The following is a 25,654-nucleotide window of genomic DNA, read 5'->3' on the forward strand; positions in this document are numbered from 1 at the left end:
GATTTAAATTCTTCTTCTTTTTTAAAGATTTATTTATTCATACAAGAACCGGAGTACAGGCCAGATGTGTGGGAGGGTGAGAGGATTCACCAGAGACAGAGCGGGGAACAGAACAGGCAGACTGACCAGAATACACTGCTGAGGGGAGCAGCAGGCGAGACAGGAGAGGTCTGCCTCGCCATGTGGGTTGCTCTGTGGCCAGCGGGGATTGAACTGACACTGCAGAGGCTGCGGACAGCTTCACAGCACTGTGCTCAATGGCCAGTGCCACCAGGGAGGCCCTTAAACCAAGATTTAAACCTCAAAAATATATGACATTAGGAGCAATGAAGGAGGAGAAAAAGTGGTGCGTTAAAAGTATTTCAGTAATAGTAATAGCTATGGATGATGGTTCATGAGTTTTCTTAAAGTTGATCTTTCAAGTTTAAGAGAAATATTTATTACCCATAGAAATTCTTTGGTGCTCAGAGTTCTCATTCTGATCCAACAAAGACAATAGGCCATCTTCAGAGATTTGTTTAGAACTAACTACTTTTGGGGAGTCTTTTTTATATATATACAATGGGATTTTTTTTTCCTGTTTGGCTTCTAAGAATTAGGTAGAACTCATTCCCTAGTCATTAGTATTCCCTTCATTAGTGAGATCGACAATATCTCAGCTTCACACCTTGCGTCCTAGCTTCTTCTTGGAATAATTTTTGAATAATGGGGGCCTCCCTGGTGGCGCAAGGGGTTAAGTAAGCACTGCACTGTGAAGCAATCCTCAACCTCTGCAGCACAAGTTCCATCCCCAGCCGGCCAGGGAGCAGCCAACATGGCACAGCAGACCTCTCCTGACTCACAGGCTGCTCCCCTCAGTAGTGTATTTCAGTCAGTCTGCCTGTTCTGTTCCCTGCTCTGTCTCTGGTGAATCCTCTCACCCCCCGCATCTCTGGTCTGTACCCCAGCTCTTGTATGCATAAATAAATAAATCTTTAAAAAATTTTTTGAATAATGTGGAAAATTTATATTTTCATCTACAGACATTATAGAAATAGAACTGGTAAATAAAGTGAACAGCATGTTATTAAAGCATGCATTTAGGAGTTAGGCTTAGATATAGATCTTGATGGCAGCATTCACTAGCCAGGTATAACTAATTTCTCCAAGTCTTGGTTTTCTGTTTGTAAATGAGGACAAAACTTGATTGATGAGGATTGCATGAGAGAATATTAGGTGACGCTCCTGAGCAGCATGTCAAAATCTATTCTTTGGGATACTTAAATTTGTGAACTTTCAGTAGGTGCCATTTGAAAAAAAAAAATGATTCTGTGCCCCAGTAAGTGTCCTTTACTCAAGATTTCTTGGAGCCCTTACTAATGTCAACCAGCTATGTGACTCCTAAAGGAAGAGTTCCATTTGTATAATTTCCCAAATCACCTGGACCTTGTCTTCCTTCATGGAGCAAGATTCTTTTAAATGCTTTGGGAAACACAAGCCTGAGTATTGTCTGGCTTATAGTGGGCACTTACAAAACATTCTCCATCCCCACTGTGAAACCAGCTTAGAAATAGAATAACTAGGGGAAAAATTTTGAATTTTCTTAATTGATGTCCTAAATAGAGAGTGAAATGTTTCTTGCAACAAAATTATAGAAAACAGGATAACTTTGCATTTGTGGGGAATTGTGCTCACACATAAGCCTATCATCTGAAACTGTTTGTGACAAGGTTAGAACCCAAACACTTTGGAAACTAAACAATGCCAAATGTACTTGTTCTCCTAGAACTTTGACACCCAGGGCATGGGCAGTGCCCTAAGCTTGACCAGTCAGTTGCTTACACTTGCGACTTTGCATCTAGAGCCACTAATGCAGATAATTGTCTCAACGGTGCAGAAGTTACTCTGCCACCAGCAGTAAGTTCTAGAGTCTATTGTTGGCAGCAGAGGTACTCCCAACATAGCTGGATCTGTGGGAGGTCCTTGGCTTATAATTCCAGACTGCCTAGCTTCCTTGGTTCCTCTTGATTTCTGAGCCTACCTGTTGAAACTCTTGAGCTCTCAATTATCTTTCTGGCAACACTTTTCTGCTTTAGTTAGCCAGTCTGTTCTCAACCTATGCCCATGAGAGTTCTTTATTCTAGATACTACATATGGTTAGCATATCTTTTCTATGGTAACTTTTATGTGTAAGTCTGTCATCCCTGTTTTAAATTTGCTTTTTTAAAAAACTAGGATATGATTGACACTAACATATGTAAGTTTCAGGTATACACCATAATGATTCAATATTTGCATATATTGCAAGATGATCACTCTAGTTAATTGTTAACATGTCATTACACAGAAAAAAATTTTGTCCTATGGTAAGAACTTCTGAAATCTATTCTTGTACTAACTTTCTAGTACACAATATAGTATTAACTGTAGTTACCATGCTGTGCATTACATCCCCATGACTTAAAACTAGAAGTTTGTACTATTTTTTAAGATTTTTTATTCATACACGAACAGGGAGTACAGGTCAGAGGTGGGGGGGTGAGAGGATTCACCAGAGACAAAGTGGGGAACAGAACAGGCAGATCGACTAAAATACACTGCTGAGGGGAGCAGCCGGTGAGCCAGGATAGGTCTGCTGCACCATGTGGGATGCTCCCTGGCCAGCCAGGGATTGAACTCGTGCTGCAGTGGCTGTGGACAGCCTTGTTGGGCCTCAACCCCTTGCACCACCAGGGAGGCCCAACTTTGTATTTTTTGATTCCTATCACCTGTCCACTCCCACCCCTGCCTGTAGCAACCACCACTCTTTTCTCTGTATCTATGAATTTGGGTTTTGTTTTCCTTTTATAGATTACAGATTTAAGTGAGATCCTAAGGTACTTGTCTATCTCCTTTTGACTTACTTAACTCAGCATGATACCCTTAAGGTCCATCCATATTGTCACAAGTGACAAGATTGCCTTTTTATACCAAAAGACCAAGAAGCTATAAGATTTCCTTTTTTATGGCAGAATAATATTTGTGTGTGTGTGCACACACACCACATTCTTGTTATCCATTCATCTGTCAGTAGATACTTAGGTCGTTTCCATATCTATATGGTAAATAATCTTGTAGTGAACATGGTGGTGCAGATACCTTTCTGAGTCATTATTGCAGTTTTCTTAAGGTAAATACTCAGAAGTGGAACTGATGGATTGTACAGTAGTTAGGTTTTTTAATTTATTTTTATTTTTATTTTTATTTTTTAAAGATTTATTTATTTAATTTATTTATACAAGCACTGGGTATAGTCAGAAGCGCAGGAGGGTGAGAGAATTCACCAGAGCCAGACCGGGGTGCAGAGCAGGCAGAAGGACTGAAGTACACTGCTGAGGGGAGCAGTGGGCGGCAGGAGAGGTCTGCGTGCCATGTGGGACCCTCCTCCGGTGGCTGGGGAGCAGCCAGGGATCAAACCGGCACTGCAGAGGCTGTGGGCAGCTTCGTAACCCAGCGCTCAACTGCTACGCCACCGGGGAGGCCCGTTTTTTTTATTTTTTAAAAAAATCTCTATTTTTTGTTGCTTATAATGGCCACACCAATTTACATTTCTTCCAACAGTGTACTAGGGCTCCCTGTTTCTGCATCCCCACGTGATCCTTTTTTAGAGTTAATTTTTATGTAAAGTATGAGACTTAGATTTCAAAATTTATCTTTTTGCTTATATATCTCTATTTGGTTTAACACCGCCCACCGCAAAAACTATTTGATTGGATTATTTTCCCCTTTGCCAAAAATTAGGCATATTTCTATGGTTCTGTTTCTTGGTTCTCTATTCTTGTCCATTCATATGTATCTATGCCCCTGCCCATACTGCATATACAGTCATGAATACTGCAGATACTGTATCTAACTCTATGAAAAATAAGCCATAAAATTGAATAGCATGATTCCTCCCTCTTTTTCAAAATTGTTTTCACTATTGTAGTTTCTTTGCCTTTACATTCTAGAATAATCTCAGCGTATTCACAGAAATTACTGCTGTAAATCTGTATATCAGGTCAAGGAGAATTGGTATCTTTAGTATGTTGTGTTAATCCATAAACATGATATATCTTAATATATTTAGATCTCTGATTTTTAAAATCATTTTATAGTTTTATTAGAAGTTCTGTACATGTTTTATTAGATTTGCACCTAAGTAATTTTTTCTGAGCAGTTGTGATTGTTGTTGCGTTTTAAACTTTGGATTCCACATGTCCTTTGCCAGTATATAGAAAAGTGATGATTTATATGTTTATTTTGTGTCCTGCAACTTTGCTGTGTTCACTTATTCTGGGAATTTTTTTGTTGATTTCTTGAGATTTTCTACTTAGACAATCTGTTATCATCTGCAAAATTGCTTTCAAATAGGGCCAATTTCATTTCTTTCTGACATGTATACCTGTATTTCCTTTTCTTACCTTATTGCAGTGGCTAGACTTCCAACACTATGTTGAATGAAAGTGGTGAGAACAGATGTCCTTGCCTTGTTCCTGAGTTTGGAGGGAAAGCAGTCAGTGATTTGGGTTGTATGGTGTTGTGGCTTACTGCTACTTCCTCCAGCCACAATAGTGAGAAAAAGTAAGCCTGAAAGTAAGTGTACAAATAGCTCATTTATAGTTTCCACTACATGGATTAGATTGTTGCCAGAATCCAGTTGGCCTCATTTTAGGTATTTTGAGACTGTTGGCAACAGATATTTATTCATTTTCTATTAGTTGCTGAGGTTTGTTTGTTTGTTTTAAGTAAATGGAACCACATTCCTTCAGTGCGAACCATAGTAGGAGAACATCTTTTTTTCCCTTCAAAAATGGTGTCTATAGAAACATTTTAAAACATTATGGATTTGCCACCAACTCTTTCTGATTGCCCATTGGTTGAATCAATGTCAGCCAGATAGATACACAATATTTCCAAACTACTGAGTATTTTGAACTAAATCTAGGCCATGAGCTGCTTAAAATTTAATTTGTATTTATTTAGCTTTGTATTATGAAAGCCTTCTTGGGGAATGGGAATGGACATTGACCTCCAGTGACTGCTGCATGTCAAAGACATTATTAGAAGCCGAATCTTTGGCATGTAAAAAGCCTATATTTCACCTCTACCTCTGTTTGTGTCCTAGTTGCTAATGGGGAATACCTTTATTTCTTCATATTGGCCAGATCATCTTGAAGGATCTGTCTGCCATCAGAGATCACTTAGGTTTATATTATTTGAGCCTTCCAAATTCCATGGTCTTAATAAAATGTTTGTGTACTGTGCTCAAGACATTTTTAGTAGGAGTCATATACTTGTTTTCTATTAAAACTAAAATTATGATGTTGCCATGGTCCTTACGACACAGCTAATATATTTTTATTGATTGTAAACAGTAAGAATACAAAGATTCACAGATACAGTCATACATAATGTTTTTGGGCTAGTAGTGAGTTAACATTTTGATGCATACCCCTTCTAAGCTGTTTTCTTTAGACATAGGTTTCTATTGTTCATTTTGTTTTTGTAACCTTTTTATTTTACCATGAAAATCCTTGTGTGCTATTATATAATTGTAATATTTTTAACAGTTATGTAATATGCCATGTAAAACCAATCCTATTTTGGGCATTTGATCATTCCCAATTTTTCATTATTGTGCATGGCCATGCATTATGGATTCTTGTGGCTAAATATTTGTGTACATCCATATGATTTTCTTTGGATAAATTCCCAGAAATGAAATTGTTAAGTTTACCAAAAATCACAGGGATATGACAAGTTTTTCCATCCTGAGGTGTATTAAAAGCATTGCTTTATTTAAAAAATATTAAAAGGCATTCTAATTTTGGCTTAAGTTGGTTATAGGCTTGTGCAACATATTCTTTAACCCTCTGTACCTGGTAGCTATGCCTCTGGAGTTGGCATGGCATCGAAACTTTTTTACTTTATGTAATTTTACATGTACTTCATTCTATGTTGTCTATGTCAAACCATGTAGAGCTCAAGATTACAGCTTTAAGTTCTCACTTCTTTGGGGATTTTCTTTTCAGATTATAAAGCAGAAAATCGGAAACATGAAAGTAGACAGAACTAAACTGAAAAAGACACCTACTGAGGCTGTAAGTATCCAAAAGTTTGCTCTGCCTCATATCAGAAAAAATGCATGCTATATGTTCACCCTAATGGATCATTCAAATATGTCATACATATATTCAAAGTACAGTAAAATAAGAACTTGTCTTGAAACAGATTTTCTTTTGAACTTCTCTTGATTAAAAACTAGTGAATAAGCTAGTGACCACTGAAAATGAGTATTGAACAATTTGTATCTGTATGTACTGTAAGTTATCACTTAATGTGATAAAACCAGCTTTAAGGATAACAACATACATTGAAACCAGTTTTACTATATATAGGCTAATTGATATAAATAAGATTTAAGTTCCTAACAAATACTTCTTGTCACAGAAATAGTACCAAACTTCTACATTAAGATTCAAAAATAATAAACAATGATTTGCATTCATTTTCAACCCACTTATTGCAGTTCCCAGCAGCTCTGGACACATGGGGAGGAAACAACCCTGGGCAGGATGCCATTCTAATGCAGTGTGCACATTCACACACCCACACTCCAACTGGGACAGTTTAGACAGCACTTTAACCTCATGCACATCTTTGGGTTGTGGAAGGAAACAAATACCTGGAGATAAACCACACAGACATGGTGAGAACATGCAAACTCCATACAGATAGTTGTGTCTTCCTCAAAGCAAGTTTTTTCCCTAATCAGCCTTAAAATGAAATGTTGAATGAAATGTCATTTGAAGACCTGTACTTTTGAAGTAGGTTCTCTGATTGCTATTTCTACTCATTGGAAGGCATACAGTATAGCAGATATGATTCAAGTTCTGTTTGTACTTACGGAATCTCTCAATTTTATTTTTTAGGAAATAAAAGTCCTAACACATTCCTTAACTAGATTCCTCATGAGGCCATTATTTTGACTTTCTGTATTATTAATTTTTATTATACAATTCAGTTCAACCTGTATATTGATGGCCATATCAGTTGATCCTATGCTGAGTAGAAATTCCAGTTTCAGACTAATATTCTATCTGCTATCTTAAACTACATTCTGAGATTAAGAAAGTATGTTATGGTACTCCTTTTTAGTCCCGCGTGCACAAGCTTTGGAATTAGACATGGATTTGAATCTTAACTAGATTCTTTTTTGGCTGAGAATTTATTAACTTATTTGGTTCCGACAGCTGTAAAACAGGGTTGATAATTACTCCCTCCTTCTTGTTTTTAAAAACTGTAACTACCTTGGAGTATTACCTGGGGGTATTACTATTAACATTTTCCTGTATTTATCATAGTTTTTAAAAGCTTATTACATGGGCAGTGCTACTGCCCTTTATACTTAGCGTCAAACTAATCATTAGGAGAAGTACTTTCTTCCCATACCCTCTCCAGCATTATGCAGTATCTTTTAAAATTATGTTAGGTAGAGTTGTTTTACTGTTCTATTTTGTATTGCTTTAATATATATAATATTTTTAACAATGACTAACGCTTTTATTGCCCTTAGGACTAACCCCTTTAGGTGCTTTATATATATTAACTAGTTTAATCTCAAAAATAATAGTAGTTAATGTTACTACTGTTTTTTAAATCAGAAAACTGAAGCACAAAAAGGTTAAGTGACTGAAGGTCCCAAGATGATGATAATAGCAGAATGAGGACTCAAACTTAGACATCTGATTCTAGAGTTGGGTGCTCTTCTTCCATTGTAGTAAAACTCAATTATCAATATGTAAATGCAGTGGAGGGACACAGATACAGAAGACCTTAATGGGGCAATCGATATGATTTTAGTAACTTCTCAACAGCAGACAGCATTTCAGGGTGGGAGCAGAAAACAGTAAAAGATTAATCTGTGCCTGCCTTTAAAGATACAATTCCCATTTATACATATTTAGGTATGTTTTTCCCAAAGCACAAAAATGAGCCCATCGAGCATGGCATAATAGGTAGAATAAACATTCATTATTTCATCTTTGTCTATATAGACCTTCTTGTGAAATCAGGAAAACATGGAACTTTGCTTTGAAGATGCCCAAATTGTGGTATTTACTGCCAGACATCCAAAGGGCTCAATTTCTTGCAGTTTTAAAGAGTGCCCGTGGAGATGGGATGGGAGTGTCAGCCCACTACAGGTCTTTTTTCCATGCATTGTGTTTGTGGTTACTGTGTAGCAGGGGATGCTACAGTAGTGTTCACTATAGTCCTAGGGAGATACTCATCTAACAAGAAGAGGTCTTCAGGCAGAGGTCAGACAGCCCTTGGTTCTCTTTGTCTTGCAACTTTAATACCCAGCGCTTGTTCTACATAGACCATTCTTCTTCACCCTTTTTGATCATGTTGGATACCTTCCTAAAACACCCAGAACTGTGATAGATTAAGGCCAAAGATCAGCCCTGTGCATGTGGGGGGAGGTGGCTACAGTATGAACCTACACCCAGTGAGGACACAGGAGCTGTGCAGACTGGTGTGATCAGCTGATAAATATATTTTCAAATTTGTCGGACTTAGTTGTCTGTTCATGCCATTCATTTTGCATTTGACGTTGGAATGTCAGTTTGTTTATTTAACACCGTACATACTGAGTATATTCATTTTTCTTACCTACTGCAGATATTTTTCTTTTGATTTTGTTTTTTGTGTGTTTTGGGATGTAAAATTTTAGACAGTCATATACTCAACTATCTTTGGGAACTGAAGAACAAAAAGAAAACTTACCTTAAGAAATTGTACACGGGGCTCCCCGGTGGCGCAGCGGTTGAGCGCTGGGTTGCGAAGCTGCCTGCAGCCTCTGAAGCAGCCGGTTCGTTCCCCGGCTGCTCCCCGGCCACCTGAGGAGGGTCCCACATGGTGCGCAGACCTCTCCTGCCGCCCGCTGCTCCCCTCAGCAGTGTACTTCGGTCCTTCTGCCTGCTCTGCTCCCCACTCTGGCTCTGGTGAATTCTCTCACCCTCCTGCGCTTCTGACTGTACCCAGTGCTTGTATAAATAAATAAAAAAAAAAAGAAATTGTACAAATTGAAACAGTGGTTTTAGTGTAAGCAACTAAAGAACATATAAATGGGGCCTCCCTGATGGGTGCACGGGGTTAAGTTGCAGCACTGTGAAGCTATTGGCAGCCACTGCAGCACAGCATGAGTTCGATCCCTGGCCAGCCAGGGAGCTAACCCACATGGCACAGCAGACCTCTCCTGTCTCACCCGCTGTGCCCCTCAGCAGTGTATTTCAGTCAGTCCACCTGTTCTGTTCCCCCCACTATCTCTGGTGAATCCTCTCACCCCTCTGGCCTATACCCCAGCTCTTGTATGCATAAATAAATAAATAAATCTTTAAAAAAAAACATATAAATGGGTCCTGGTGTACATATGCGTAAGAACATAACAGGCTAATTACAGGGATGAGTTGATTAAAAAATGACAATATTTGTCAAGAAACCATGCCAGGACAATTGTTTGCCATGTGAGGAACAGGTAGGGGACTGTTAATATGTTGAAGTTAATTAGGTAAATTAAAAGTCAAATATTTGTTAAAGAAATTATAGGAGAGGGCCTCCCCTGGTGGCACAGGTGGTTGAATGCCACGCTGTGAAGCTGTACACAGCCTCTGCAGCGTCAGTTCAATCCCAGCCAGCTTGCGAGGGTCCCACATGGTGCGGCAGACCTCTCCTGTCACGTCCGCTTTTCCCCTCAGCAGTGTATTTCAGTCAGTCTGCCTGTTCTGTTCCCCACTCTGTCTCTGGTGAATCCTCTCACCCTCCCGCGCATCTGGCCTGTACTCCGGTTCTTGTATAAAATAAATAAATCTTTAAAAAAAAAGAAATTATAGGAGAAAGCTTATTGGTCATAGGTCGGGATGGCTTTTCTAAGTATTAAAGCAGAGGAGAAAAAATAATACAAAATACTGTATCCATAATAAAAAGGCGCATCATAGTCTGGGGAAAGTATTTGTATTCTAATAACATTTAAAATCTTTAGTAGTTAAAACTGGGAAACATGAATATCCCAGTGACAAAATGGGCCTAGGGTATTTCAGAAAAGAACAAATCCAAGTAACTCTCAGAATAATTCAGCCTTGTAGGTAATCAGAAAAATGCAAATGAAGTTTTTTTCTTTTTGTAGTAGATTGTTAGATATTTGTTCTTGGAATCACCTACATGCAGATTTCTGACTCTCGGCATTTGCCAGCTACCAGCAAGTTACTTAGGATAAACTCTTAGAATTGAAATTTTTAATCATTATGTATGTTTTAAAGGCTTGAAGATACCTATTTTCCTTGAGCACCAATGACCCGTTTCCTATACTGTGGTCAGTAGGTTTTAAGAAAGACATTTATTGATCACTTTATCACCAGATGTGCAAAGGATTTTTCCCTAGATTTCATGTCTTTATTGTAGCAAATCAATTTAAACCATGGCAGTTGGTATGTAACCATTGAATTGGCAAATATTTTCTTTTAAATTACCATGAGGAAAGAAAATTATACTCACTTTGCATTTACATAGTAGGGAAAAGATAGTAAAAGATACACTTTTGTCCCTGCTGCATTCTGCGTATTTCTTGTGTGTGTTTGCTTAGTTTTATTGGCAAGCATCAATGGTACATTAAACATTGCTTTCTTCATAGGCTGCTGTGCATTCTGCAAATCTCAAGGTCCAGAAGCACCTTGATACTCCTGATAAGCAGAATATCATGCTGGTGTATTAAATTGATGCCATTATGCTAACCAGATCTTTGTGCTGAAAACACAAGCACTTTATTTTTTTAAATATTTATTTATGCATACAAGAGCTGGGGCATAATCCAGAGATGTGGGAGGTGAGAGGACTCACCAGAGACAGAGTGGGGAGCACAACAGGTGGATCAACTGAAATATGCTGCTGAGGGGAGCAGCGGGCAAGCAGTAGCTGTGGATTGCTTCATCTTAACCCTTTGCACCACCAGGGAGTCCCCAGCACAAGCTCTTTAGATGCCTTAGCCATAAGTGTACTAGAGAGGCAGAGGTGAAACCTTTAAAATGTTCCTGCCACATCAGGAAAGTTTCTAGGGCTTCAGAGGCCTGGGAAATGTCAGGATTTCACTTCTAAAAGGATAGACAGGTGCACACCATGACAATGTAGGAACAATCTACCTTCCCTTTTGCTCCATATTCTGATTAAAAATAACTTCGTTTAAGTCTCATAACAACATTGCTGAATATATAGGTGGTGGTAGTTAATTTTGCAGAAGAATACTAAATCCAAAGAGGTAGCTTATCAAGTACATTATTTCCAAATCCCGTGCTCTTTGTATGCTGTCTCTCTTGATATTTAAGTTCCTGTTTTGTGATGTAAGTCCTTTTGCATGTGGCAAACACAATTTTCTCATTTCTGCCATAGCTATTCAGTCAGTTTTCCTGGCAAGAAAGCTGGCTGATAGTTTGGATTGCTCATGACCAAAATGGCTTAGTAAGCATCAAGGTAAACACAGTAAGGTAAAAGCATGAAGATTTTCTTGGTTCCAAATCTAGGCCCATTCCCAGTATTCTATACTGCTTTGCATAGTTAAAGAGCAAGTGTAATCAGTTGCCATCTGTTAGTGGAAGACTTATTTATCCCAGTCCCTACTCCTCCTCCAGTCCACTCTCAGTAATATTACTATAATCTCAGTCCACACCTTGTTGTCTGACATGCCCTTTCATCAGTAAGAGAAAACAGGAATGTTTGGAAATGGGAGCCATAAATAAGTATGAAGTAATGGTTTTCCTAAGTTCAGAACCTCTTGCCCTACTACAATTTAACAGTTTAATGTGGGGGGGCGGGAAATACAGCCACTGCTGATCTTCACTTTTAACTGAATTGACTGGTGCATTTCAGTGTTACCAGGCATTCTGGTTAATTTTCTGACTGTGGTACAGAATCTTTCATTCATGTTTAGCTTGCTTATTTTTGTTGTCTATACCCCTCCAAGTAATTTGTTTGTATCTATAAACTTATCCAGGCTTTAAAAATGCAAAAATGGATTGTTGTGTTCTAGGTTACCATTTTAATCCCAATCATCTGGCAGATTTTACTTAAGTAGTATATGCTGTCAAAAGTTAAATTGCTGTATGTGTTGGATTAAAGATTATTTTTCCCATTCTTCCTCTTTGTAGCTCCCTCATAATCCAAAACACTCTTTGTGAATTACTGTTTTTATTTCTCAGCCTGCAGACTGCAGAGCCTTAATAGACAAACTCAAAGTTTGTAATGATGAGCAACTCCTCTTGGAACTGCAGCAGATCAAAACATGGAACATTGGAAAGGTATGTAACCCATGCTTCCAAAAGACAGTACTTCCCAAGCTAGTGCATCATTTTGTATGCTCTGCTATGGAAAGAGAAATCACCAAATTGTGAAAGAAAAATTTTTCTGATTGAGGATGAGGACCCTTTACATGAATGATGATAAAGAATCTGAACCACACAATTCCTTTAGTCTTACTGAAATATGAGTTTGAGATAGTCTTAGAAGTCTTACTTTTAAAGTATATTCTTTAGATAACTGAAAATGAACACATCTAATAAAACAGGTTCTAGCAAGGAAAGTCCTTGTGCTTGTAGAATGTAGCCAGAATTCTCCCTCTGAAGACCTGGCATCTACTACTATTAACACATACACCTTGATGGATATAACCACATGCCCATGTGGTTCAGAATATGATCTCATATGGGTTTCTGTACTGGTGGGGGATTGCAGAAAAGCAGAGGTGTTATGCTCAGCAATCCATTATAGTAGAACTCAGCTACAGAGCCTCCACATGGTACTTTTACCTTATTTTTTATCTGTCTTTCTCTGTTCCCCTATGTAGTGTGAATTATATCACTGGGTAGACCTGTTGGACCGCTTTGATGGAATTCTGGCAGATGCCGGACAAACAGTGGAGAATATGTCATGGATGCTCGTGTGTGATAGGCCTGAAAGAGAACAACTGAAAATGCTTCTCTTGGCTGTTTTGAACTTCACGGCCTTGCTTATTGAGTACAGTTTTTCTCGGCATCTGTACAGTTCTATAGAGGTAGGAGTGGTGCAAGCCTGTGTGATCTGTTCTTAACTAATAGAATTGCTCATGTCCAGAAATAAGTACATTGCTATTTATATCTTTAATTGCTTTTTTGCTTTTCATTATGGTGCTCTGGGATTTTCTATGTCAAAGATAATGGTGGGATGTTTCTCAGGTATGGATACCCTTCACAGGGTTGATGGGAATGTTCTTTGCTATCACCTTCACCCTTCTTTTTAAGGTTTAAATTTTTTTTGAGAATGCAGTATTAACATAATCTTGGGAATTTGTTAAAATTGATTTTTGCTCCAAATTATTTTTAAATTACTAAAAGTAGTTGATTTCCTTGGTATATTATTGTACTTACAGCTCTTCTAAGTTTTAGTGTGCTGCTTTTAGTCTCTTCTCCCCTCTTCCCAAAATGTAAAATAATAGCATCCTTTGTGTTTTTAAACAGTGAAGTGAGCACTGTTAAGAAACTTTTCCATTGGTCCAACTTTAGACTTTTGTCACTATTGGCTAAGTGCCCTTAATTTTCCTAAACATGAATTAAAATCAGGATCAGAACAAGTAGTAAGAAAATGACTTAGGAAAAGAAGTGGAATAACTAGCACCCTGAGTTTTAACTGTGGAGTGGATAAGCAGCTTGTTGGAAATGAAATAGAGTTGCTTAAAAGAGTAGTCATTGCCTTTGATAATCAGAAACCAAATAGACCCAGGTTCATTGACATTGATTTTAACATTGGCCAAATACCTCAATATATGGGTGTACATACACTGTACTATAATAGTCATAAATGTTGCCAGGGGTTGTAAATGTCTCAAGCTTCTATATGAAGGACGCTGTTTTTTAATTCATTTTTATCCTTATCACAAAGGATACAGAAGGAACTTAAAATTAACTTTCTTTCACAATACTTTTAGTGTAGTTGGAGACATACTGTTCTTGAGTTTCATTGTTTATTATGTCACATTTGTCACTTCGTAATCTTGTTTCTTCCTGTGGGGACAACTATGTAATTTTGTACTGCTGTTCACATTTTTTTCTACTCATATTGGACTTTGACTTGGTGACAGATTGTAAGCTTCTTGGGGACAAGGTGGCATGTTGTAGGTACTTGAATATTTATACCTTTTTCTGTATTGTTAAAATTGTTTGTAATTTAAAAAATCTATCGCTACATTGGCATTTTACGTTTCCAAGACCTAGAATGCCTAATCCCATGAACTTTCCCCTTTTTGTTCCCTCTAGCACTTGACAACTTTATTGGCTTCTTCTGATATGCAAGTGGTGCTGGCAGTCCTTAACCTTCTGTATGTATTTAGCAAAAGATCAAACTATATCACACGGCTTGGATCTGACAAGAGAACCCCACTGTTAACCCGGCTACAACATTTGGCAGAGGTGAGTCATGGGTGAAGACTTGGGACAAAAATTGGACTATATAATTCCTTTTCGCAGTTGTTACCTGCAATTTCAAAATGCTTAGAAATCCCTAATTTAACTTTACTGGCCTTATTGAGTATAGAACTATTGGGTTTTCATTTAGCTAAATTCCATAAAAACTTAACAAGTATTCTCAATTATTATGAAGTAGTTTTGAGGGACTTTTAAATCTGTGTTCACAAAGTAGAATCTCTGTTCAAGAATGACAATTTCTCTTGGGAAATTAAGGTGAGAATCAGGTTCTACTTGGGAAGGAAGTTCGGTGCAATTAACTGGATTTGAATCCTGGCCGTGTTCTAGTATCAGTTTTCTTATCTGGGAATTTAGTACTCTAAAGAGTACTTTCAGAATAAAAATATAGGGAAGTTAGTGCATTCTGAGTAATTGATTTGTAATGGTAGTAATACTAATTAAAGGCAAAATTCTCATAAAAGTTCAACTCAGCCCGACTATTTTTCATTGTTCCATAAGGCAAATTGATAATGCACGATCTGATTTTTTTGAAGTAACATTGTTTTGTAACATTAAATGAGTTTTGAGGTATACAGCATTATACTTTGACATCTGTATACTCCGTGTCATGATCACCAGAAATCTAGTTTTTATCCATCACACCATACAGCTGACCCTCTTTACCAGTTTAACCCACTGCCCAACCTCCTTCCCCTCTGGTAACTGTTCTCTGTACCTGAGAGTTTGTTTTACTTGTTCATTTATTTTCCACATATGAGTTAAGTCATGAAATAGTGGTCTTCTGACTTATTTTGCTTAGCATAATATCTTCAAGGTCTATATCTTTTTTTTTAATAGCTGAGTAGTATTTTATTGTGTATATAGTTGACCCTTAACACTAGTTTCAACTGCCCAGGTCCACTTATAAGTGGATATTATTGTAAACAGATGACATAAATTTGTGTTATCTATAAATGTCGTCCTGTAAATGTATTTTCCTTACGGTTTTCTTAATGTAGCTTTCTTTATTGTAAGACTGCAGTATATAATGTACAAAACTTTGTTAATTGTGTTAATTGACTGTTACAATATGGCTTACCTTCAACAGCAAGCTTATTAGCTAAGTTTGGGGAGGGGGGTCAAAGTTGTAAGTGGAGTCTTAACTCCATGGGTGGTCTGCCCCTTGATCGACCTGACAACATCTTCATCCATCCATGGGTAGTTTGTTTCCATATCTTGTCTGTTGTAAGTAATGCTGCAATGAACATAGGGGTGCATAAATCTTTTCAAATTAGTGTTTTTTATATTCTTGAGCTAAATACCCAGAAGTGGGATAGTTCGATCATACTGTATTTCTGTGCTTGATATTTGAGGAATCTCCACGCTGTTTTCCTTAGTGGCTGTACCAGCTTAAATTCTCACCAGTTTACCAAGTTCCCTTTTCTCTACATGCTTGCTGACACTTACTACTTTTCTTTTTGTTAATAGCCATATTAACAGTTGTGAGGAAATATCTTGTGGTTTTGATTTGCATTTCCCTAGTAATAAATGATGACGAACATATTTTTACATTTCTTTTGGCCTTCTGTATGTCATCTTTGGAGAGATGTCTATTTAGAACCTCTGCCCATCTTGTTAATCAGGATGATTTTTGTTGAATTCTATGAGTTGTATGTATATTTTGGATATTAACCCATTGTTAAATATGACTTGCAAATATTTTCTCCTGTTCAGGAGGTTAACTTTTCATTTTGATGGTAGTGTTTCTCAGTGTGCAGAAACTTAATCATTTGATGTCATCCAATACATTATTCCTTTTGTTTTCCTTGCTATTAGAGTGAAATCCCTAAAGATACCTGGTACATCCATGTCAGGGTGCTTATAGCCTGTTTTCATCTATGTATTTTATGGTTTCAGGTCTTACATTCATGCCTTTAATCCTTAAAAATTAATTAACTTTTGTGCATGGTATAGAATAGTAGTAGTTTCATTGTTTTGCATATGACTGTTCATTTTTCCCAACATCATTTGTTGAAGAAACTTTGCTTTCTCCATTGTATGTTCCTAGCTCCTTTATCATAACACACATATTAGTTGTCTGTGTATTTGTTCACTTAATTCTTTTCCATTGATTTGTATTGTCTTTTTATTTTAACACCATGCTATTTTAATTATTCCAGCTTTGTAGGATAGTTTCAAGTCAGAGACCCTGGTATTACTTACCCCCCTTACCCCCTTCAGGATTACTTTTTCTATTTAGGACCTTTTGTGGTTCCATACAAATTTAGCATTTTTTGTTCTGTTTTTTTTAGAAGAATGCCATTGGGATTTTGATAGGGATTACATTGATTCTGTACATTGCTTTAGGTAGAATGGTCATTTTAACGATGTTAATTCTTCGATCTATAAGTATGGAATAACTTTTCATTTCTTTGTGCTTTGTTTCTTTCAATAGTGTCTTAGTTTTCAGTATACAGGTTACCACTTTGGTTACATTTATTCCTTGGTATTTTATTCTTTTTGATACTATTGTAAATGGGATTATTTTCTTTTTTTTTTCTTTTTTTTTTTTTTTTTTTTTTTTTAAAACAATTTTTTTTTTAAAGAGGCACGTATTTTATTTATTTATTTGTTTGTTTGTTTGTTTGTTTATACATGCACTGGGTACAGTCAGAAGCGCGGGAGGGTGAGAGAATTCACCAGAGCCAGAGCGGGGAGCAGAACAGGCAGAAGGACCGAAGTCCACTGCTGAGGGGAGCAGCGGGCGGCAGGAGAGGTCTGCGCACCATGTGGGACCCTCCTCCGGTGGGCGGGAAGCAGCCGGGGATCGAACCGGCACCGCAGAGGCCGCAGGGAGCTTCGCAACCCAGCGCTCAACCTCTGCGCCACCGGGGAGGCCCAGGGATTATTTTCTTAATGAACTAGGAGAGAAAGAAAAAAATCCCATGTACAATGGTTGTCTGCATTTAGAAATGCAACGAAATTTTTGTATGATTTGTAACCTGCCACTCTACTATATTAATTTATTATTTCTCGTAGCTTTTTACTAATCTTGCAGGGTTTTGTATACAATATCATCAATAAAATGGGGGGGAAGGAGAGAGGAAGGACTAGGGTCAAAATAAGGGGGGGTGTGCAATTGTATGGGAAATATAACCAAAATGATAATGCATACATTGTGCAAAAATGAAAAACAATGTAAGAATTATATAAAATAAAATATAAAAAAAAACCCAAATGGTAACAGCTTTACTTCTTCCTTTTCAGTTAGGATGCTGTTACTTCTTTTTTTTGCCTGATTGCTCTGGGTAAAAACTTCCTAATACTTTATTTAAACAATAGTGGTGAGGGTGGACTTTCTTATTTTGTTGCTGCTCTTAAAAACTTTCAGTTTTTCACTGTGTAGTATGATGTTAGCTGTGGGTTTTACATGTTTTGTTGATTTGACATATGATTTGCATATTTTGAAGCAGACTTGCATCACTGGAATGAATCCCAGTTGACCATAGTGTATGATCCTTCTGATGTTTTTGTTTGCTAATATTTTGTGTGCTGATACTTTGTTGAGGACTTTTATAAATTGATGTTCATGTGGTCTGTAGTTATCTTTTTGTGAGTATGATGTCCTTTTCTGGTCTTTATATCAGGGTAATGTTGGCCTGTTCCCGTCTCTTCAGTTGATTACAAGAATTTGAGGAAGATAGAAAATAGATATTTTTTGAATGTTTGGTAGAATTAAGCAGTGAAGCCATCTGGTTTTAGACTTTCATTTTTGGGGTTTTTTTGTTTGTTTGTTTGTGGAAGAACTGGAGTGTAGGCCAGAGATGTGGGAATGAAAGGATTCACCAGACAGAGTGGGAAACAGAACAGGCAGATTTATTGAAATACACTGCTACGGGAAGCAACAGGCGAGACAGGAGAGGTCTGCTAATGCCATATATTCGTAAGCTCCCTGGCCGGGGATCAAACCCAGGCCATAGCAGTGATAGCACTGAGACTTAACCCTCAGGCCACCAGGGAGGCCCCTGGACTTTCGTTTTGGGGGCATACTCTTAATTATTGTTAATAGTGATCCATCTCAGATTTTCTGTTTCTTCATGATTGTCTTGGAAGGTTGTATGATTTGAATTTAGAGTCCAATTTATTGGCATATAAATGTTGATATTAGTCTCTTATGATTCTTTGTATCTCTTTGGGATCTGTTGTAAATTCTTTTTGATTTATGATTTTATTTATTTGAGCCCTCTCCTTGGTGACTGTAACTAAAGATTTGTCCATATTATTTATTGTTTCAAACAACAGATTCTCAGTTCTATCTTCTGTATTGTCTGTTTCATTTATTTCTGTTTTTTTTTTTCCTTTTGCTGACTTTGGGTTTTGTTTTTTCTTTTTCTAGTTCCTTTAGGTGTAAGATTAGATTGTTAGTATTTGAGATTTTTCTTCTTTCTTGAGGTAGTTCAGTATTGCTATAAACTTTCAGTGCTACATCTCATAGAGCCTGGTAAGTCGTATTTTCATTTGTCTCCAAGTGTTTTTTTTTTTTCTGATCCTTTATTTGGGTTTTCTAAATTCCTGCTGAGTGAGACCATCCGGCATTTTTCTTTTTCTTTCTGGCTTATTTCACTGAGCATGTTCCCTTCTAGCTCCATCCATGTTGCTGCAAATGGCATGAGTTTATCTTTTTTTGATTGCTGAGTCATATTCCATTGTATATATGTAACATGGTGGGAATTTTATGTGGACTACAGCTGAGGGGAGAAATCAAACACTGTACAAAAATGAGCAATGATGTAAAAAATTAATATATCAATTTAAAGAAAAGAGGGCCTCCCTGGTGGCGCAGCGGTTGAGTGCCGCGCTGCAAAGCTGTCTGCAGCCTCTGCAGCACCGCTTCAATTCCCAGCTGACCAGGGAGAACCCCACGTGGCGCAGTAGACCTCTCCTGCCTTGCCCGCTGCTCCCCTCAGCAGTGTCTTTGGTCCATCTGCCTGTTCTACTCCCCGTTCTGGCTCTGGTGGATTCTCTCAGCTTCCCATGCTTCTGACCTGTACCCCAGTTCTTGTATAAATAAATAAATCTTTAAAAAAAATTAAGAAAAGAAATAAGCTCAGAACAACAGGACAAACATTATGTGAAATGTAGGAATATATGAAATACCTTGAACAAGCGGATTCATAGTCAAAAAGTGGATTAGTTTATCAGAGTTTAGAGAGATGGGTAATGGGAAGTTACTGCTTGATGGATACAAAGTTTCTGTTGGGACTGATGGAAGGTTTTGGAAATAGATGGTGTAAAACATGTTGTAAAACATGTGAATAATTAATGCCACTAAATTGTACACTAAAATTGTTCTAAATAGCAGATGATGTGTTATATATATTTTACCACAATTTAAAAAACCCTAACTAAAACAAAGTTGGAGTATATTTTCTTCTTACATCTATAAATATGTATATACAGGCACACAACCTGTTGTCTTAACATACTATAAATGTTTTTTCATGTTATTTTAAAAATGCAAGAAAGTTCAACATTGGATATGAAATAACAAAAGGAAAAAGAAGAAAGAAAATTTGTTATTATTTGTTAGTGATGAGATTGACTCTCCTGGTTTTTTTGGGGAAACAATATGAAATTATTAGAATCAATAAAAGTACAGTGACGTAGCCAAGTAAATGACTATTATAAAAAACGGTAGCTCCTCCAGTTTGAAAATGAATAATAAAAAGACCCCATTCACAGTATCAACAAATATAGTGTCTTTAAGTTTTATTTGGAACAACTATAAATTTAAGAGAAGATAACATATAGAAGGTTACATTGTGATCTAAGGTGAGGAAGGAATTCTTAAAAACCAAAGCCTAAATCTTATTTAAAAAATTTATAGTACAAAATGTAGATTTTCTTTTCAATGAAAAACTTCACAGCTTAGTGGTACTCCTAAAGTGCTTAAATGGGAATGTTAATCTTTTATGTTCCTTTGTATTCCTTTTAACATGGGCAGATGTGCTTCTTTTGTTCTTTGGGCCAACATAGAGATTTAAATTGAAGATTGATTTTCAGTCCTGGACAATTTTGATAGGTGCAGTATGTTGCTCCATTTGCTAATACAGTATGTTCTTAATGCTTTGTTACTACAAATAAAAGAATCTTACAGGTTTTCAAGGTTTAGAAATGATATGCCAGATGCTTAGACTTATTTCTCTAAAATGTAAAATTTCTCTAAAATTTTATGACTTTTTGATATAGGCTCTTTTCTCATACATCACCCTTTTGATATGTAACTTCAGTTCTTAAAACAGTGGTCTTTGTAGACATTTTGGTTTGTGGGTCTTCATTTTTAGACAGTTTTCTGAATCTTAATTCCTTTTTTATTTTATTTTTTTTAAAAAGATTTATTTATTTATGCATACAAGAGCTGGCGTACAGGCCAGAGATGGGGGGGGGGAGAGGATTCACCAGAGACAGTGGGGAACAGAACAGGTAGATTGAGCGAAGTACACTGCTGAGGGGAGCAGCGGGCGAGTCAGGAAAGGTCTGTGCCATGTGGGTTGCTCCCTGGCTGGCCGGGGATCAAACTCATGCTTCAGAGGCTGTAGATTGCTTCATAGTGTGGTGCTTAACCCCTTGCGCCACCAGGGAGGCCCTTAATTCCTTTTTTTATCCCTTCGCTGTGCAACAAAGACACACATTCACTTGCATGTTAAGATCAAGAACCTGGGTTGGTCATGCCATTTGTGGCAACATGGATGGAGCTGGAAGGGATTATGCTATTAAATAAGCAGAAGGAGAAAGATAAGCACCAGATGGTTTCGTTTATGTGTGGAATATAGAGAATCAAACCAAACGTCAGACAGTGACAGACCTTAAAACAAATTCTTGAAAGCTGACCATAGATCAGAGGCATTCAGGAGGGGAGGTGGAGGGATGAGAGGGCTGAAAACAGGGGTGCAGGAGAGCACAATGGAGTATGGTGGAGGAGGACTATAGGTGCTTTGGTGGTGGGAGAATATGGTGACCACACCTAAAGGGAGAAATCCTGTACTGTCAAAAAGTTAACAAGGGTGTAAAAAATGTTACTTCATTAAAATTAAATAAATAAAAAGGACCCTGGGTTTAGAAATTGGACTTAGTGCTCTTAAAAGTTAATCTCAGTGGAGTTAACGCTACCCATCTCATCATTTTTAGCATGAAACTAAATGAGATCATAAATAAAACTGTCTTCTTTGTGGCATCCTGGAAGTCCTGGAAATTGGCCTGAAAATGTTAAAGAGGAAGTACTTTTCCTGTTAGGCATTAAACCTTTTTTTACAAAGCTATAGGAATGAAAATAGTGTGGTAATATTGATGGATTTGAGCAGCCTAAAGGTTCCAGAAAAAAATCAATCAAGAATTGAATTTATAGTGTATACAGTTCTTCAGGTTAGCTTAGAAAGGATAAATCAATTCAGTGAGTGATACTGTAACAACTGGCCAGCAATTTGTGACCCAATTAAGGTAAAGTCTCCCTCAAATAAAATTAAGATGTATTAGAAAGTTGACTATTAATTATGAGGCTAAAAGTATAAAAGTTCTTAATAAATGTTGAACCTTGTGCTTTACATATTCTTATCTCAGTCTTCAGAAACATGCTACAAAGATTTTTTTCTGTACTTAATATGTAGCCTCAAGTTTGAAGTGAAGAGCAGAGGTAATAGTAATTGTTTCAGGTGTTGTTGGAGATGAACATATTAGCCAGCTGTCTTAAATCTTAACCCTTTACTTGTTCCTCTTACCTATATGTATATTTAAAAAGAAACAGTAAAAGAAAGCAAGAACATAAATTATTTTACCTGGTCAATCTAGCTGAAGTTTGGTCTACTTTTATTAATCAACTTAGTTTGTCGATTCTTTTTCTATTTTCTGTTTCATTTATCTCTGCTCTGATTTTTAATACTTCTGTTTGCTTTGGGTTTTGTTTGTACTCTTTTTCCTGGTTCATTAAGATGGAATATTAGGTTGCTGATTCAAAATCTTTTTAAAGTTTTTTTTTTATTCATTGGGAAAACATTGATTTTACATCACTGTTTATTATTAGTGGTATAGGTTCACACCTCTTCAGATGTATGTTACCACACACACACGCACTATAGTCCATTGCCCCCAGCCCCAACCCCCTCTGGTAGCCTCAGTTCCACAGTCAGATTTCTAGGGTTTAGTTTTGGTTTAGTTTTGTCTCTATATTTCATCTGACTGAAATTATGTAGTATTTATCCTGATTTACTTCACCTAACATAATTCCCTCTAGTTAATCAATGTTGTCTTAAATGATGAGTTCTTCTTATCTATAGCTGAGTAATAAATATTCCATTGTACATATATACCACATCTTCTTAATCCACTCAGCTGTCCTTGGGCACATAGGTTGTTTCCATAACTTGAATATTGTAAATAGTGCTTCAGTGAACATAGGTGTGCATATATCCCTTCAAATTAGTGTTTTTTGCATTCTTTGGTAGATCCCTAGGAACAGAATTGCAGGATCAGATGGTAGATCTACTTTTATGTTTTGAGAAGCCTCCATAGTTTGCGTTCTCAGCAACTGCATCTGAGGGTTCATTATTCTCCATACCCTCTCCAATGCTTCTTGTTTATGATTGTTTCAAGATGCATCATTCTCACAGGTGTGAGGAGTTAAACCATTGTGGTTTAGTTAGCATTTTTGGATAAGTGATACCCTCTCCAATGCTTCTTGTTTATGATTGTTTCAATATGCACCATTCTCACAGGTGTGAGGAGTTAAACCATTATGGTTTACACATTTCTGGATAAGTGATATGAGCATTTTGTTTTTCATCTGCCAGTGGGCCATTTGTAGTCTTCTTTGGAGATGTGTTGATTTAATTCTTTTGCTCAATTTTTCATTGTTTTTTTTGTTGTTGTTGGGTTTTATAAATTCTTTTCAGATCTTGGATGTTAGCCCCTTGTAAGATATAGGTTGTGCAAATATTTTCTCCCATTCTTTTTCTTTTAATTATTTTTTACACTGTGCAGAGGTTTTTTAGTTTGATGTAATTCCATTTATTTTTGCCTTTGTTGTTGGAGTCAAGTCCCCAAAGACATCTGTGAAAACAGTATCATGGAGTGTTAACCCTGTGTTTTTGTCTGTGTATTTTACAGTTCCAAGTCTTATATCCATATCTTTAATTCATTTTGAGTTAATTTTTGTGTATGATGTGAGAGAGTGGTCTAGATTCATTCTTTTGCATGTGTGGTCCAGTTTTCCCAGCACCATTTGTTGAAGAGATTTTCCTTTCTCCAATGTATATTTTTAGCTCCTTTGTCATAGATTTGCTATCCATATAAATATGGGTTTATTTCTGGGCTCTCGATTCTATTTTATTCTAATACCACACTGTTTTTATTACCTTAACTTAGTTGTGTAGGTTGAAGCCGGGGAGTGTGATACCTCCTTTCTTCCTCTTATTTGTTAGGATTGCTTTGGCTATTGTGTCTTTTGCACTTTCTTATAAGCTTCAATAATGTCTGTACTATTTCTTTGAAGAATGCCGCTGAAAATTGGTAGTGAATGCATTGACTCTGTTGCTTTGGTTAAGATGGCCATGTTAACATTAGTGATTCTTCCAATCCATGAACAGGGAATATATTTTTTTAAAGATTTATTTATTTTATATAAGAACAGGGTATAGGCCAGATGCGCGGGAGGGTGAGAGGATTCCCCAGAGACAGAGCGGGCAACAGAACAGGCAGATTGACCAAAATACACTGCTGAGGGGAGCAGCAGGTGAGACAGGAGAGGTCTGCAGCGCCATGTGGGACCCTTGCTGGCTGGCCGGGATCGAACCTGCACTGCAGAGGCTGCGGACAGCTTCACAGTGCTGCGCTCACCCCCCTGCACCCGAACAGGAAATATTTTTTCCATTTCTTTGTGTCTTCTATTTCTTTTCACACTGTCTTATAGTTTTCATTGTAGGGGTCCTTTACCTCCTTTGTTAAGTTTCTTCCTAGGTACTTCATTGTTTAATGTTAGAGTGAATGGCATTGTTTTCTTGATTTTCTCTTCAGGTTTGTTGTTTGCATATAGGAATGCAATTGATTTGGTGGCCTACCATTTTACTGATTTATTATTGATAATAGTTTTTTTATTGGTGTCTTTAAGGTTTTCTATGTATATTATCTTTCATGTGCAAATTATGATTGTTTTATTTTTTCTTTCCCATTTTGGATTCCTTTTATGTCTTTCTCTTGCCTAATTCGTCTAGTTGGGCTCCAATACTTTGTTGAATAGTAGTGGTAGAAGTGAACATCCCTAATCTTAAAGGAAATTCAGTATCTCACCATCAGCTATGATATTATCTGAGGGTTTGCCAGATACGGCCTTTATTATGTTGAGGTACCGTCCTTTCACTGCCAGTTTTATTTTTTATCATAAATGGATGTTGGATCTTATCAACTACATTCTCTCCATCTGTTGATAATGATTGTAATATTTGTTTTTTTTTTTTTTGTTGATGTTGTGAATTACATTGATCAGTTTTCAGATGTTGAACTGTCCTTGCATCCCTGGTCTAAATTTCACTTGGTCATCATGTGTAATCCTTTTGGGTCACTAAGATTTAGTTGAGGATTTTTGCATATATGTTCATCAGGGATGCTGGTGTGTGTTTTTTTTTTTGTTTTTTTTTTTTGTTTTTTTTTTTGTGATATCCTTGCCTGCTTTTGATATCAGATTAATTTTGGCCTCATAAAATCTGTATGGAAGCATTCCCTTTTCTTCAAATTTTGGAAAGAGTTTGAGAATGATTAAGGGATCATCAGAAAGACATAACATTCATAAGTATATATATACCAAACTAAGTAGCCTCAATATATAAAGCAACTATTAACAAATCTAAAAACAGAATTGGCAGCAGCAATTCAGTATCCCACTTTCATCAATGGACAGGTCAACCAGAAAGAAAATCGGCTAGAAAACAATAGTCATAAATGAAGAATTAGACCAGATGGACTTAGTAGATATTTATAGGGCATTGCACTCCAAAAAGTACACAGGAAACATTCTCTGGGATAGATAGACCACATGTTGGTTACAAATGTCATTAAATTCATGAAGAATGAAATTATATCATGTATCTTCTTTAGTCACAGTGATTTCAAACTAGGTATCATTC

The 25,654-nt window shown here is 37.0% G+C and overlaps 1 protein-coding gene across 19 annotated transcripts in view; it reads left to right on the forward strand.

Annotated features, from left to right (window-relative positions):
* Positions 1–25,654, forward strand: part of HUWE1 (HECT, UBA and WWE domain containing E3 ubiquitin protein ligase 1) — a 161,224-nt gene that overhangs the window by 29,220 nt on the left and 106,350 nt on the right. For 11 of the 19 annotated variants that reach the window (XM_037512356.1, XM_037512353.2, XM_037512352.1 and 8 more), the window contains 4 exons: positions 6,033–6,101; positions 12,249–12,347; positions 12,893–13,099; positions 14,337–14,489. In XM_037512356.1, coding sequence (XP_037368253.1) covers positions 6,057–6,101; positions 12,249–12,347; positions 12,893–13,099; positions 14,337–14,489 — 504 coding nt within the window. In that variant the 5' untranslated portion in view covers positions 6,033–6,056. Of the gene's footprint in view, positions 1–4,431; positions 4,594–6,032; positions 6,102–12,248; positions 12,348–12,892; positions 13,100–14,336; positions 14,490–25,654 lie in introns of all 19 variants that reach the window. The other 8 variants (XM_054695712.1, XM_054695716.1, XM_054695713.1 and 5 more) reach the window with 2 other exon arrangements.

This window comes from Talpa occidentalis, unplaced genomic scaffold (assembly GCF_014898055.3).
Source record: "Talpa occidentalis isolate TD23 unplaced genomic scaffold, MPIMG_talOcc4v2.1 talOcc4.15, whole genome shotgun sequence".
Classification (NCBI taxonomy): Eukaryota; Metazoa; Chordata; class Mammalia; order Eulipotyphla; family Talpidae; genus Talpa; species Talpa occidentalis.